This window comes from Eurytemora carolleeae, unplaced genomic scaffold (genome assembly GCF_000591075.1).
Source record: "Eurytemora carolleeae unplaced genomic scaffold, Eaff_2.0 scaffold1033, whole genome shotgun sequence".
In the NCBI taxonomy this organism is placed as follows: Eukaryota; Metazoa; Arthropoda; class Copepoda; order Calanoida; family Temoridae; genus Eurytemora; species Eurytemora carolleeae.
The window spans coordinates 85,592-102,083 of record NW_019396924.1 but is presented as its reverse complement, the minus strand read 5'-3'; the positions used below and the strand labels follow the sequence as shown (position 1 = coordinate 102,083).

At 34.1% G+C, this 16,492-nt stretch overlaps 1 protein-coding gene across 1 annotated transcript in view; it reads right to left on the bottom strand.

The window, feature by feature from the left end:
• Positions 1-2: 2 nt before the first annotated feature.
• The window catches only part of LOC111710168 (protein suppressor of forked), a 29,307-nt gene continuing 12,817 nt past the window's right edge, over positions 3-16,492 (bottom strand). The window contains exons 3-22 of the mRNA XM_023484224.1: positions 11,976-12,116; positions 10,797-10,926; positions 10,666-10,710; positions 10,288-10,413; positions 9,774-9,884; positions 9,528-9,684; positions 8,956-9,029; positions 8,459-8,590; positions 7,556-7,638; positions 7,221-7,284; positions 6,628-6,737; positions 6,163-6,250; positions 5,702-5,783; positions 4,624-4,706; positions 3,781-3,852; positions 2,609-2,697; positions 2,127-2,181; positions 1,587-1,730; positions 1,165-1,270; positions 3-994 (exon numbers count right to left, since the gene is read on the bottom strand). Of these exons, the coding sequence (XP_023339992.1) occupies positions 735-994; positions 1,165-1,270; positions 1,587-1,730; positions 2,127-2,181; positions 2,609-2,697; positions 3,781-3,852; positions 4,624-4,706; positions 5,702-5,783; positions 6,163-6,250; positions 6,628-6,737; positions 7,221-7,284; positions 7,556-7,638; positions 8,459-8,590; positions 8,956-9,029; positions 9,528-9,684; positions 9,774-9,884; positions 10,288-10,413; positions 10,666-10,710; positions 10,797-10,926; positions 11,976-12,097 (2,133 nt within the window). The 5' untranslated portion in view covers positions 12,098-12,116 and the 3' untranslated portion in view covers positions 3-734. The remainder of the gene's footprint in view (positions 995-1,164; positions 1,271-1,586; positions 1,731-2,126; positions 2,182-2,608; positions 2,698-3,780; positions 3,853-4,623; positions 4,707-5,701; positions 5,784-6,162; positions 6,251-6,627; positions 6,738-7,220; positions 7,285-7,555; positions 7,639-8,458; positions 8,591-8,955; positions 9,030-9,527; positions 9,685-9,773; positions 9,885-10,287; positions 10,414-10,665; positions 10,711-10,796; positions 10,927-11,975; positions 12,117-16,492) is intronic.

The window sequence follows — 16,492 nt, the reverse complement described above, 5'->3', positions numbered from 1 at the left end:
TCTCTGAAAATACAAATGCACAAAATAACAATTGGTTCGAACAACTTGATATCTTACAAAATAGGTTAGATTAAAGGATAATCAATTTTGACTTTTCGATGAGGATAAAAGGGAGAGAAGGTAAATGCTTTAGTGTTGTTTCATTTTAGGTGATTTTTTTTTATCGAGTAGAGCTTAACGTAGGAAGTGTATAATTTCAGGATCTGGAGAAAAATGAAAAATTAAACATCAAAAAAAAAGTTTTTTCATCCTTTTTGATACTTTTTACACAACAATTATTTCCATAGGTGGGGGGAGGGAGTATTTTTTCAGCAAATATACACCCCTGGTTTAAAGTGACAAAATGAAGTTCCGTAAAGGCCTGGAATTTTGATATCTTTGATGAAAAAATTTTAGAGCAATAAATACATCAATCCTGCTACATTACATACAGTAAATTATTAGTTTGTACAACAAACAATTAAGGCTAGTACGATATACAGGGCTCTAATTGTTTGATTCAACATGTGCACTGTTCAGTGTGACAACAAAACAAAACTGTGTGAATTTTGTTTGTAAAATACAAGTCCACAGGTCCACAGCTTGAGCTGTACTTAATTGTATTATGTATGTTCAATTTGTTAGAAGTTTTGCGACATAAATGAGCATGGCAGTGTATTTAAAGTAAACAGGATACATCTTTTGTTCTTAGATGAACAGTGGCTGGTATAAATACATTTTATCATTCACTCCCCTCACTTTATCTTCTTCTGTTGCCGTTTCCGATAAAGATCGTTCGTCGGCGCTGATATATTTGAGTCATCGTCCGAATCGTCCCCCTTACGACCGATTGATTTCCGTTTACGGCTATCGTCGGCCCCGACGATCCATTGCACTGATTTAGCGAGATCAAATAGTTTAATACTGTTTGGTTCAGTTCCTGCCGAGGCCGGGGAATCAGGTAATCGGATTTTATCAAATATATCGCATAGTTTATCAACGTTCACATAGGGACCTAAATCAGAATATTCATTCAGTTATACAGCATTCAAAAAGTAAAAAAAAAATTCATAAAATTTAAAAATTCAGGAACAGAACAACAAAGTTTAAATCACTTTTTAAAATCTTAGAGAATAATTATTTCAATAAAATGAATTGAAAACATTAGAATGAATGTTAATTTTCCTTTGAATGATGTTGGCGGGGGTAGGATTGTACAGAGCTCTGCTGCCGAAGGAGGAAGGGGAAATGCTCCTCCTGGAACCATAAACTCACCAGGCCTCCAGTTCACCTGAACAAATGTTCTTAACGTTCATATTCTATTTTACATCTCGGCCCCACCACTCCTCTTTCTCATCCCCAAAAATAGAAAATTTTGAATATTGGATATGTGTTAGCTTGAAGATAAAAACAACACAATTTCAGTTTATTGTATACAATACAACCGCTTCTTTTTTATAGACTGCCATCTGTAGGAATTTGTAGGTAAGACTTATCTGTAGACTTTGAAACTATTTTTATAATAATTCTAGTAACGGGTGCAAACACTTTTCTGAGGGGGAAGAGACAAATTTTGCAGGGGTAAATAGTTACTCTGTACTACACACCTTTGGTTTGAACGGCACCATCTGAGAAAAGTCAGGGCGCGCCACATTGTCTGGATCGACGAGTAGCGCGCCGTTCATCTTTCCACCCCCACGCTTAGGTTGGTGTGAGAGGAGAGGGTTTCCGGTTGTATGCTTGTAGGAGTCCTGGAGAAGAAATTTATTTTTAAAGTGTACTGGTTTATGATTATTAATCTTCTATACAATAATGCCATTAATAAAAATATATATACTTATATATCTATATACCAATCTTAATATAACAAAAAGAACATGTTCAAGACTTACGTTAAGAATTTATATATAAATATATGTTACTATATTAGCCATAGCTGGCCAAACGGCTGATCCAAATTGGCGGATTTATTTTCTTCTTCAAAATTCGAAATATTTTTATAATTTTTTATGAATTTCAGCTGATTTTTAAAAAAAGAAACCCCATGGTTTTTAACGATCAATTAAGCTCATGTTAATAATATCCTTATTGAATTTTTAGCAATGGATTCAACCAAAAGCTTGATATATTTTTATAAAATAGCTTACATGATAACCGATTGATCTCAGCTCTGCGTCAGATAAAGGAAGCAACGTCATGAATCTAAATAAAATAAAATTAAAACAACTCTCTCAAGGTTGAAAATAACGAAATGAAACTAACAAGTTATTTTGTAAGAAGCTTTTAATTGAACTAAAATACAGGGAGTAGGGACATCACTGAATCGCATTCTTAACCCCCTTGAATATTTCTCTAAATACAATTTTCAATACTTTGAACTAATTTAAAGGGACTGTAACGGACCAATCCTTGTTTTTTTTACACATCAACTAATAATTTTAATTTTCGGGTTTTCTACAAAAGTGAGTTGCAAATTTTCTGCAGAAGAGACAAGGAAGAAAATTGACTGAATCGATCTCTTTTCAAGATTTGAAAAAACGAATATTTCTTTGTAATTGTTAATTAGATAGAAGTTCAGAGCGTGATAATGTAAATCTGGAATGCCAATCCTAAAACTAAACTTGCTTACCTGTATCTATCTATGACCTGGCAGGTATGCTTGTCCTCCCCCCCGGTCAACCCGACCTCAACAAGTGCAGCAGCGCGCCTCTTCTCTACCTGACATAAAATCAAACATTAATAAATAAAGAAAATATGTTTTTCGTAATAAGAATTATTTTTTCGAGATTCGGGGGTAATTGAAAATTTGATGGGGTTGGGAGTGTGTGACACCAGTTCTTGTTAGCTCACTGAAGTTAAACACACTTGTCCACAGCCAGTAACTGGATTGGTATCCAGACTGTTGTTCACGAATTTGATTCCCGCGCTCCTCACAAACCTGTGTTTTCAAAATCATTTAAACCCAACATCTGGTTAAGATGACCACCTGACGAATGTAGAACAGAGGGGCGGCTGTCAATATCTCTCGCAGCGAAAGGGTGCGCGCTTTCTACTCAACAAGAAAGAAGCTTGAAATGAATTGATCCAAATGAATCATGATGAAGAGAGGAAAGGTTTGACAAGCAGGGAGAGTCTATGGTTGCCAGCTATAGGTACCTGGCCCTGGGGGTATCAAATCCGGGCTTACAAATGATTGGGACCAATGAGTGTGATGCTTGCTACCTGTAAGGCACCTGGGCCTTATTCCAGTATATCAGAAGAATTCATGCACTATATATTCTCAGCTCTAAGAAGCCCTTAGCCAGCTGGAATCTTGTCAGCCCTCTTCCCAGAATAAATGAAGAGTGGACGGATGAATGTGTTGCCAGATTACAACCCCTGGCAGATGAATACAAAAACCCCTACAACACTGAACTTTCGCAATAGAAAAATTCCGAGATCCAATCGTAACAACCCGATTATGCCCTGGGAACAAAAACATCTCTTTTAAAAAAAGAAAATTGGACTTCGTCCTTGTTTCAGTAGAAGTAAACATTTCCGTTTACTGTTTCATGATTCATCTCTAATTGGATGATGAGATAGATAGATGTTACCGTCGATGAAACTATGGTTCTGAATCGTCACTAAGGACGCAACTGAACCCTTATTAGATCAGATGTTACCGGAAAGATGATACAACAGTAAATTATTACCCCTTTTTATTGATCTATTTGATAATATTCACCGATAAATAAATCACATATTTTAATTTAATGCGTTATAAGAAACAATTTTTCAAAACCTCTAAAAATATTAATTTACCTTTATAACACTGGCAAGGTCTCCTATGTTTGATTCAAAGTCAAGAAATTTGTTCCAAATATCCACGGACTCCTGAAATAAAAATTCTTGAAAGTTTTAAATATTTAATTATTTTGTTTTTTCTTTTTCTCATTTTTATGACTTGTTGTTTTAACAACCATTTACTTTTTTTAAAGGGTTTGGTTGATAATAATGAAGCTGTACAGTGTACAATGAATATGTTAATACATAAAAAATTGATCTGGTTCCTTAACTGACAAATATAAAACTATTTTTGTTTAATATAGATTGGGGTAAGATGTTTTCACACACACTCCCCATGATTATAATGTCCCTAGACTTAGAGTTGAGATAGACCTTTTCGTTTAAAAACTATAACTCCAACTTTAATGGTTAGGATGCAAGGTAAGTTTTAAAAAAACGATAAAAAAGTACGTCGGATAAATGTAAAAATAATATTTTTTTACTTTTGGCAAATAAAGACTTTCAAATCAAATCAAATCATAAGTTGCAGGGATGGCCTAAGGCTCCAGTAGTGGATCGGAGTTTCAAAGTCCTCCCCATTCCTGGTTTTTCAGCCCTGGCCTTCTTTTTATAAGATAAATATACATTTAATGCTACTTTTACTTTACTTTACCCGCCCCTACGCATTAAATTAATTTGTTCACCGACTATAAGAGGTTAAAAAATTGAAGAAGTTTGAACGTTCTAGCGTAAACCGTTTTATAGTTTTAGTGTTAAATCTTTACTTCGAGATTGGATAGTTACAGTAGAACGTTCCTGAAAGTCTGGTTTGATTTAATATTTAAAACACGAGCAGAAAAAGCAATGAGAGCAACCTACCTCTGCGTTTATTGTGTTTCCAGTCAAAACTCTCTCAAACAGAACTCGGGTATTATTGTCTTCATTTAGATGTGAGAGATAATCTAGAATATAAATAAACTTAATGAAACCAAGATTATGTCACTTAGGTGCAGAGCTTCCATGAGCCCCCCATTAATTTATATAAAAAAAGTGGTTTGGCGGAGGTAAAAGCCAAATATTTTTTATTGGATATCAGAATACTGGACGTTGAGACAGAATGGCAAGGGCTCGGAGAAGCACGGAGATAGTCTTACGGGAAGGTTATTCCGCGAACCATGAGGCTACAGAGGCAATTTCGCGGGGCTCATGGCAGCTCTGCAACCTCTCCCTCTGTCACTCAACTAATTCATTATCAACTTTTTAACTGTGGAAAGTTTTGCTGTTTTAATAACTTTGGAATTGGCAGCATCTATTTCACCATTAGGGATAATCAATAACCATCTTCAATTCCTGTGTGTTCTACTTGTCAATCCATCAATTAATATATGAGTGGGGTTAATATGTGCTTCTATTATCTGGAAAATGGACATTTCTTAAACCCCTTTGATAATTAGACCCGAAAATTCAAATATCTTTCTTTTAAAATATTTTACTTTTCCCAATTCAGCAAATATAACGTTTAAAAATTTAAAATTTAACATCTGATAGTTCAAAAAACATATTTTCAATGAGGGGGGATGATTTTTCAAGATAATATAAACCCCGAATTGACTATAAAGGTAAATGTTTTGAAGAAAAATCTTCAATCCACTTCATTAAAAAAAACTATTTTACCCAAATATTTTGTTAGGGTTTGTAACGGTGAATTGGAGAAAGTTAATGAATTTTTGAACAAAGTTACTAAAGGGGACAAAAATATGGCCAGCCCAATTTATCATTCTTTGGTAAATCGATCCAATTTGATATTTCATCATCCCCACTTAAATTCAGGGGTGTATATTTTCAGAATTGATTTTTGATGATTTGGGGTTAAGCACATANGGGGGGGGGGAAGTAAAATATTTTTTTGAGAAAACATACACCCTTGGTTTAATTTTTCCCGATGTTTAGTAAATACCAAGATATGCCAGAATGAATTCAGCACTGCCGCTGAACTTTTTCAATCCAAGCTCAAATATTTTAAACGCCACACTCTTATCCTGTAAATATAAAAGGAAATTAAATAATTATCCAACAAACAATAACACATCAATTGAAAAATCATCTTTTACTGAAGTAAACCAATATAATTTCTTTTAGATCATAACAAAAATACATATATACAACAATTAATCAATCAACATTTTCTTTCGTGAACAGATACGGATTTTTTTAAAATTTATTAAAATTTTCAGATTTAGGCTTTGAGAGCAAAAAGTTTTTTTTTTAGTTTTAGGGTTGACATTTTGTCACTTCGATTCAGATCCGGTAAGCTAAAATGTTGCGGATCCAACGAATCCTGATCCTAAGCACTGGATTAAATATGTTTTGCGATTTATTAAATTTTCACTCAAAAAATTATTGAAACTTCTACTCCACCTTTGAGCAGTAATATTCCATGAGAGCTGCGCAAACATAAACATGAAAGTTAGATCTGGTATCTTCACGTGCTCGTTTGAAAACAATTCTAAAAAAATAAAATAAAAATAACGGTTTTATAATTTTAAGAATTATCAAAAGGCAAGTTTTTTTCATACTTTGACTTTTTACCGCAAAAATTTATCTAATGCCCCCCCCCCATCATTTTTTTCAATTCAGCGACGAAAACCCTAAAAAATAGTTTGTACATATATATGTAACATAACTTCTAAGGAAAAACAAATCATTTTGAAAGAGTGATTTTATAAGAAAATATACACCCTTTTAGATATATAAGTTATTGAACAATTCTTAAAGAATAGACATAAAACAACTCCTCCTTTCAGAAAAGTTCCTAATAAAACTAGGGAAAAGTGGCATAATCAAAAAAATGGTTACAAATCCGCAAAATATATTTTTTCAAACCTGGCAGATTTTATTCCTTCTGCTCGCCGGCAAAATTTGATGTACTGTACATAGGCCAGAGTTGGGTCAACCTCGGGAATATCTAGAAACTTCTGGTAGATCGTATGCACCTTAACATAACAGAAGGGTTAAATAAATAAAAATTAAGACCATCCACCCATCCCCCACCCCATCCGATTCGACTGACAATTTTCCCCTCTTTTTCCCAAGTTTATCTCAAAAATTCATTTTTTTAAGATCTTAAAATATTTCTCTCACAAATGGGGAAAGAAAAATCATTTAGTGAGAAGGAAGGAAATAATTTATTTCACAACTCATAAAACAAAACAAAACCGCAGAATACCGTAAAAAATAATAGTGTTTACAATGACTAATGGCTATAGCTAGGATATAATTTTTCAAATATCAGGAAAATATAACAGTTTGAATCTTCATGACAGAAAGAAATCTCAAGTACTGAAGAGGGTCAACCCAGACCGAAATATATTTTCAAAAATGTGGAATCATTCCCTACTTTTTTACTCTATGAAGTTTTAATAATAATCAAAACCAGATTTTAAGTATAACATCATTTTACATCATCTTTACAATACCTTTTCAAATTTCATGTTTTGTTCCTCAAAGTCTGCATAGGAAAAATACAGAAGCATACACGTACTGAATATTAATATTCAAAATTATAACTCTTTAACTTAACATTAGACATTCATTAAAGTTTACAGTGCGATGAATATAAATCTTTAAGTGTAGACGAATTCAACAATCTCTGAGCTTAACCAATAGGTCTAGCTGGCCACTCCTTTAAGTACTTGTTTATCGATTAGTTTCTTATTTGATTTATCGAAAGATCGATTAATTAAACATATATATATATATTGTTGATTGAATGAAAATAGACATATTTTTGATTGATTGATTGAATATATGCCTAAGTACTCCGGATATTCCTCTTTCATACAGCTGACTTGCTTGCTCTATGAAGGATTTGGCAGTTTCTACATCTCCCTTCTCCTAATTAATTAATAATTTTATAATATTTATTATTAAATTCTACTACCATAAAAGATCAATTTTTAAATATCTGTTTTATTACAAGATTTTATCTTTGATCACTTTCAAATTATTTTTGCAAAAAGATAATTTTCGCAGCGTAGAAAAAAAATATTGAAATTTGGTGATTTCAAGTGACCATCCATGCAAAGATGGCAAATTCAAATTAACAACGGTACCCTTGAAACTTTTATCCGATCAATTATGTGTAAGATAAATTGTCTTTTTTAATTCTGATGATTCTTATAGTTTTCCTACAGAAGATATGAGCAAGTCACTTTTGTAGAGATACCACAATAAAAAAAAACAATCAGTTTCAAAGTTAAAAGTTTCATTGCTTCTCATTCATATTCATTCTATAATTAAATTCATATACGCTGTAAGTATAACTGTAGTACTTGTGCAATATCTTGAAGGTAAAGAGCATATACCCCTGTAAGTATACCAGGAGTACTATAACAATATATTGAAGGTAAAGAGCATATACCCCTGTAAGTATACCTGGAGTACTTAAATAATATCTTGGAAGGTAAAGAGCATAAACCCCTAAGTATACCTGGAGTACTTTAACAGTATCTTGATGGTAAAGAGAATATGCACCTATAAGTATACCTGTAGTACTTTAGCAATATCTTGAAGGTAGAAAGCATAAACCCTTGTATATATACCTGGAGTACTTTAGTAGTATCTTGAAGGTAAAGAGCACATACCCCCGTATTTAAACCTGGAGTATTTAAGGCAGTATCTTGAATGTAAAGAGCATATACCCCTGTATGTATACCTGGAGTACTTTAGCAGTTTCTTGAAGGTAAAGAGCAGCCTCGAACCAAATATCAGGATGATGACCCAAACACAACAAACTTTGTTCATACGCAAACATAGTTCTACGCCCAACTAAACCAGGATCCTCAATCTACAACAACAGCAGTAATTACAATATTTATCATGGTTACATTATAAAAATATAATATATATATTTGGGTTGAGATATTGTTGGTTTGTGATCCAATTAAGTATAAACGCCAAAACGGCTGAACAAGTCGCGACCAAAATCAAAATCAACTTAATTTTTAACCTCCAACTAATTTGCATTTTCAAAAACTTAGGAAATCAGCCGATGAAAACGTCCAAATCTTTGAATTTTCTATTTTAGACCGCACAAAGAGAAAATGGTGGCACGAAAGCTATATTTAACAAAAAAGCTCATGACTAGCAACATTAATTTATTAAAAGTAACAAATCGATGTTTTAAAGTAATTAAACGTTTTAAAAACTTACCTTTAGAGGATTCGACTTTTCCCAATTAATGTAATTATTCCATAGATCAATCTGCTTCAGTTCCTCACTTGAGCCTAGACAAATATATATTTAGTTAATTCATCCGGATCAGTAAACATATGCAAATCCCCGGATCCGAACCCAAGATGGAAAATATAAAAAAAAACGTTTGCTCCCAAACCAAATATCTGACTTGGATCCGGATCCATTTTTATCAGGGCGGATCCAGGATCTGGATCCGGATCCTCATGAAACAAAAGTGGATCCTGAGCAGTTTTTCAAAATAACAAATAATAATAATTACCCCCACCCCCTGGGGTTGGTGGTATGATTTTGGATGAAGGGGGGGGGGAGGGGCAGGGATGAAAAATTTTACATCAATTGCAAATTTTTTCGATCTTTTCCATACATTTTACCCAAAAATTCGTTGATTTTCCTCTAAAAATCAATGATTTTACCACAATTCAGCGAATAAAAACATAAATCAAATGTTGTCACTTCACGCAAGCATACATCACTTATATGATGTTCAAAAGAAAAATAAATTTTCGATAAAATATCATTTTGATTACCTGTTGGTGGCACTGATGGAGCAACTTTGTTTAAACCTCGCGTAATCGCTTCATACTCCTTAGCAACTCTCCTCGCGTTCATATAATCACGCGATCGCTCAGTTGTTAATCGTTCGGCGATCATTGGATTTACATTCTGTTCAAACGTTGTGTATTCCTTAAACGAACAATCATTGAAAAACCTGATATATTCTTATTTTGTATTATTTTGGAATGAGAGTTCTTTTCATATTATTATGAACTAACCTTCCACATGAGCTCAATGTTTATGATTGGTGTTATGACTGCACGCTGATAAACTTTTCTGATCGCAGCAATCTTCTGGTTTTCAGCGTAGGATCCAACAGCTTCAACTCCCTGCAATATATCATTTTCATTTTTTAAATATCAACAATAAAATGGCGGTAACTGCTTTTTATATCAGGTAATTTTTACCCTTCCACAGACATTTTTTTCTAAGGAGGTTACAATATACAACAACAGTACTTAGGAGTTAAGATACACTGGATACGCCATATTTTCGCTACTTGGATCCAGATCCGCAAAAATATTAGGATTCACAGATTCGGATCAAACAAGTTCAATATTGCTACATGAAAATTAGAAAAAAGTAGAAAATTTACCAAAACTATTCATGGGCTTGATCTGTATCTATTTTTTTCATAAAAATTAGATGCATTCTGTATTGCAGATACATTTTCGTCTATTCCAATAAAGAATAAATAATGAAACAAAAAAGTGGAAATTATTATTTACAAACCTTTAAAAAGTTAATATAGTCATTCCAGAGTCCGTTGGACTGAATGTCCAACCCCATCTTGTCAAGCGCGAAGTCGTAAGCCTGGGCCATCTTCTCCTTGAAAGACGGTAGAGAGGATTTAGTATCCTACGTCACCGAGCAGTTTTACATATTACTCAGTCGACAGGGGTGTGTATAATTTTCTTTTAACAAATCTCATCCAACAAACAAAAATTATGGAGTACAAATATACATTTAGGGAAAACGTGTTTAAAATAACAAGAAATGTTGGAAAAAAACAATGATAGTTATTTTCAGGTTTTGGGTGTTAATTTTCAAGAATGCCCCCCCCCCCCTCCCACACCTTTAACTTAAATTTTTAAAATATTCAAAACTTTCCTTGACATATTGCAGATATGTTTTCCACAGTTCTATCGATAAAACCTAGGAATAAAAATATTAAGACCAAAGCCAAAAATTAATAAAATTTAAAATGTCAACAAAAAGAACGTTTAAAATGTTTTTCTCACCTTAATAAGGCAACGCTGAAATAACTTTTCTGTTTTTTCGTAGTTCCCCATACGCATTTCATGCTCTATATACGCTTTCCAGAATCGTCCGTTGGAGGGAAAGGTACTTATGATTTCCTCGTAGGTCTCCCTGATAAAGTTAAGTTGAATCAAACGTAAGAATATTTTTTTCGAATTAACTAATTCATCGATTTTTTTTAACAATTCAAACCGATGCCCAATTTTATAATAAATTCATATGCATTGTCTGTTTGTTCGCATGTGGGGTCTGTCCTAAAGAACAATTTTTGGAACCCCCACCCCTCCTACCAATTTTGTACATGACAACTCGTTTTTCTAAAATTACTATATCCATTTTTTATTATTAGGGTTAGGTTAAGACAATTTTTGGGCCGAGCGCCGCGGCAAGGACTGGCTAGGGGGCCGGACGCTGCGGTAACATTGATTTCACACAGTGCAGCAGGATTATTTTTAATAAAATTGTCAGGAAAACAGAAAATGTTCGTTTTTTGATTTTATTTTTATTTTTATCTATTTTTACACAATTTTATCTATTTTTATCTAGTTTATTAGTTTTTTATACATTTTCATACATTTTTGTCTGTTTTTAAATATTTTTATATACTTTATACCTTTTTATACATTTTTATATATTATTATCATTTTTTGTCTATTTTTTTCTATTTTTATCTGCTTTAATATATTTTATGATACAAAACAAATTTCTTGATTATACTTAATAGAATCAAAATATGATGTTACACTAAAAAGCTGACATTTACACTTAAATATTCAAAAATAAGATGGTGTTAGATTAGGTTAAGACACTTTCTGGGCCGAGCGCTGCGGCTAGGATGGGCTAGGGGGCCGAGCGCTGCGACCACGGTTTAGGTTAAGTTGAGACACTTTCTGCAAGATCCATGAACAAAANCCCCCCCCCCCCCCTATCAATTTTGTACATTTATTTTTTATCATTTTAAGACAATTTCTGGGCCGAGCTCTGCAGCTAGGATGTGCTAGGGGGCCGAGCGCCGCGGCTAGGACAGGCAGGCCCGGCGCTACAAAGTGTACAAAATTGATAGGAGGGGGGAAGAGGGGGGGGGTCCGAACATCGTTCTCTAGGAAATTACCGAAGGGTATATCTGCATTATTAGTTTTATTATAATCGGTTAAACTTACCTAGCTTCATCAATACTTCGGCATTGTGCATGTTTGAGCAGTAAAAGCCAACTATCCACATCAAACGGTTCGTCAGCGATTTTCCGCCGAGCAGCAATTATGCGATCAGGATTGATCGTCATAGTTCCAAACTATCGATCTGGAAAATATTCGGTTATTTCCTTTCGTACAATTTTTGGTACAAAATACTTAATATCTGATTCTGAAAAAATAACCCAAATTAAGGATTAACACATAATTGAATTAGATACGTAAACACTTCAAAAAATTATTCATCTTTGAAATTAAGATAAAATTCTATACCGAACACCCAAAAAATTCAATGAAATTGACATTAATTAAGTTGCCAAAATCGTTTTCATGGCTGCTAAAATTGCGCAGACTACTGCGTTTAATTTTGTTTTGTTGTATTTCAGTCGTCTTCTATAAATAGTATTGATTGGGTAATGTTACATCGTCAATACGCAACATCCCCCCTACTGAATTCTGGCCTACTAACTTTCCGACCTACAGGCTACTACAATATCAGACCTACGCCAGCTGTTTATTTTTGCATTATTTGAGGGTTAGGTCAGCTAGGTTAAGACAATTTCTGGACGGGACCGAGCGGCAATGACAGGCTAGGGGGCCGAGCGCCGCGGCTAGGACAGGCTAGGGGCTGGGCGCTGCGGCCACAAGTCCATCTAGCAGCTGTAAAACCACGTGCCTGTAGGTCGGATGTGTACAATAGAGGATTTGGCGTACATAAGAAGTGCAAGAATAGCGGATTTGCGTAGGTCAAAAGATATATATACCGTCTTTATTCTTTCTCGGAAAAAAATTATTGGGATATTTGATCATTTATCAATTTGAACTCTGAGTCTGACTCTGAACTATTTTACTAAAATTCGACACTCAAGAGTTTGAATCTTTAAGTTGTTTCGCAGGGGCATACTCAGGATTNGGAATATTGGGACGGACCCTATACCTCCCTGAAACCGGAGGCGGCTATTATAAGGGGGAGAGGGGGACGTCCCCCTCCCTGGAAAAAGGGGCCCCCCTGAAAAATATGAGAGCATAGACGAAAAAGCAGGCAGGCGCCTTCTGGTCCTTATTGATAAACCTGTACATTTTTTATAAACTCGACTCGCATGATTTCGGCTTGGAGTCCAACAAGAAGCATAATTTTAATTGATAATCTAAAGTAAAAGGACAATTTTTTAAAGAATTTATATTTTAAAGACAAGTTTTATATTGTCTTTTTACAATTTAATATCAATAAGTTGGCTATACTAAATAAAGTTTAGATTTCACCAGGGGCGGATACAGGGGGGGGCGGGGGGACGTTCGCCCCCCCCCTGAGATTTCGAGGCAAAAAATGTTCCCAATTTCATAAATGTTATTGTTAACGATAAATTTAGAATTAGAAATTTGTGAGAAACTAGACTTAAGTTATGATATTGTTCATATCTAGTAATGTTCCTTAATCAATACTCATTTATCAAAATTGTAATATTGTTCCTAATTTTCATAATTTTGTCTGTTTTTAAATCTTTTTACAATTTTTTATCTGTTTTTATATATTTTTATCTATTTTTATATATTTTTTGTCTGGATCCTATATTACTCTGGATGGGTGCCAGTACTCCGTACTAATGATTGAAACCTAATCCTGCTCCCATAGGATAGTTGAACCTAGAGCCAAATCTTATCCTCTCCAATCCTTGATAGATAGATATTCTGGGAAACTTTATACAGAATCCCATTAAACTCTGGAATAGGAAGACGAATGTTGGATTCCAGTTATGAATTTAAGTAGTCCAAAGAACATGAAATACGCCAATTGTGCAAAAAAACAGACCCATTTCAGTTAACAAATTATAGGCACCGGCAGCCGTAGTACATTTGAATTTCCGAGCCGGGTCAACCTATCCGGTCCAAGTTTGTACTGAACCTAGCTCTAAGGACAGGACTAGCCGGTGCAACAAGGTTGACACGGCTAGACTTTTTGCTTCATATAGGTTGAATTTACTTTTACTAAAGGGGCAGATTTGCGTGTAGGCTTCAAGCAACTAAACTAGGTTTAACCCATGAACTTCGTCTTCACAATTTTTCAATGGGGTTTGCACAATTATACCCGAATATCAGTAAGCGTAAAAATAAATAAATTATCCATGAAATATGCGGGATTAGTTAAGAGCTTAATATAATTATTCAATTAAAAAACATCTGCAATATTCCATTATTAGAAGGTTCAGAAAACGACATTTTAGAAATTCTTTCGATGTTTAGTGTTAAACTGTAGAAAACCTATTTGCTTTAAAACAGCATCAATTTAACTCACCAAATTTCTTAAACATCGTCTTCCCATTTCACAGTTGTATGGGTCTCAATGTATATANAACGGAACACTCTGATTTCAGAAATAAATTTGAAAAGAAAATTTTAATAAAAAATTACGGAAACTGACGCCAAAAGGTGAGATTTTTTATCTAAAGTAAGAAATTTGTTTAAAATTTGCGGCTTTAGTTTCCAATATTGCTATATTTATCTTGAATCAATGTTTCAATATAGGGGGGGTTTTAAAAATGTTTTTATCAGCTGTCACTGCAAATAAAAAAGTAATACATATTTTATTCCGTTCTTAATCAAACTTTGGATTACCTAAGATTTTTTGCACAAATTGAATGTTTGTAGAAATAAAAATTGAGAATCTTTATATTTTTCATTTACACCTTATTGATGATTTAGTACAAATTGTACAGTATATCCTGCAGAACACATTCAACACATTGTACATTGTACAGTTTATATCCTGGGACACATTGTACAGTGTATCCTGCAGAACAAATTCAACACATTGTACATTGTACAGTTTATATTCCGGGACACTTTGTACAGAATATATCCTGGGACACATTGTACAGAATATATCCTGGGACACATTGTACAGAATATATCCTGGGACACATTGTACAATTTATATCGTGGGACAAATTGTACCGTCTTTTTTTGGGACACATTGTACAATTTTTTATTCTGGGATATAATGTACAGCATGTATAATAGGACACATTGTACAGTATATGTTCTCGGGCACATTGTACAGTATATATCCTAGAACACATTGTACAGTTTATATCCTTGGACACATTGTACAGTATATATTCTGGAACACATTGTACATAATATATCCTGGGACGCATTGTACAGTGTATAATCCTGGGACATATTGTACATTTTATATCCTGGGACACATTGTACAGTTTTTATCCTAGGACACATTGTACAGTATATATCCTAGCACACATTGTACAGAATATATCCTGGGACACATTGTACAGTGTATATCCTGGGACAGCTTGTACAGTATATATCCTGGGACACATTGTACAGTATATATCCTAGCACACATTGTACAGAATATATCCTGGGACAAATTGTACAGTGTATATCCTGGGACACATTGTACAGTATATATCCTGGGACTCATTGTACAGTATATATCCTGGGACACATTGCACAGTTTATATCCTAGCACACATTTTACAGTATATATCCTGGGACACATTGTACAGTATATATCCTGGGACACATTGTACATTATATATCCATGGACACATTGTACAGTATATATCCATGGACACATTGTAGAGTATATATTTTGTTTTACGATGTACACAAAGAGAACATGTTCACAATTAATTTAGAAGATTGGCGCGAAGCGCCCAATAAGGCTAGTCTGATATAAAACCCTACTAATTTATTTCAAGGGAGTCCCCTTACATACAATAATGTATTTGAGTTGAATTTATTTTGAAAAATGTCCTGGATAATATGACTTTATTTCGACCATGAATTTTTTTCGACAACATTTTTTAATTTTGGCATTTTAAATTTTTTTATTCATTTTGGCAGACTTTTTTCCCTACACCTTTTTCCCATGGGTTGGTTGGATGGATTGAAAACTTGGGTAGTATTTCTGTGCGAAGAAATAATGAAAATCTATTATACTGACTATACAGGCTGCAGTAATTAACAAAACTACTTTTGTGTCATTAATTTAACTTAGTAATCAGTGAGAAAGGGGCAAATTAAACGAATTCTTGAACAAATTTTATGACTGAAATAATTAAATATAAAATAATTTGACAACGAATTATAATTTCCGGGAAACAATCATTTCCCGACTAATAAGTCGAATTTAGTATGAAAAGAGTTACCCTAGAAACCAGCGACGTCGCACGACCAGTCCAATTAGGTCAAAATAGGTCAGATTAGGTCGGGTTACGTCAGATTACCAAATTGGTCGCAATATGACCAGTCCCTTTAGGTCGTGTTAGGTCAGGTTAGGTCGGGTTACGTCAGATTACCAAACTGGTCAGAACATGACCAGTCCCCCTAGGTCGTGTTTGGTCAAGTTAGGTCGGGTTAGGTCAAATAACCTAACTGGTCTGATACTGGTCTTAACCTGACCAATCCACTTAGGTCGGATTTGGTCGAGATTGGTTGAGTTATGTCAGGAGACCTAACTGGTC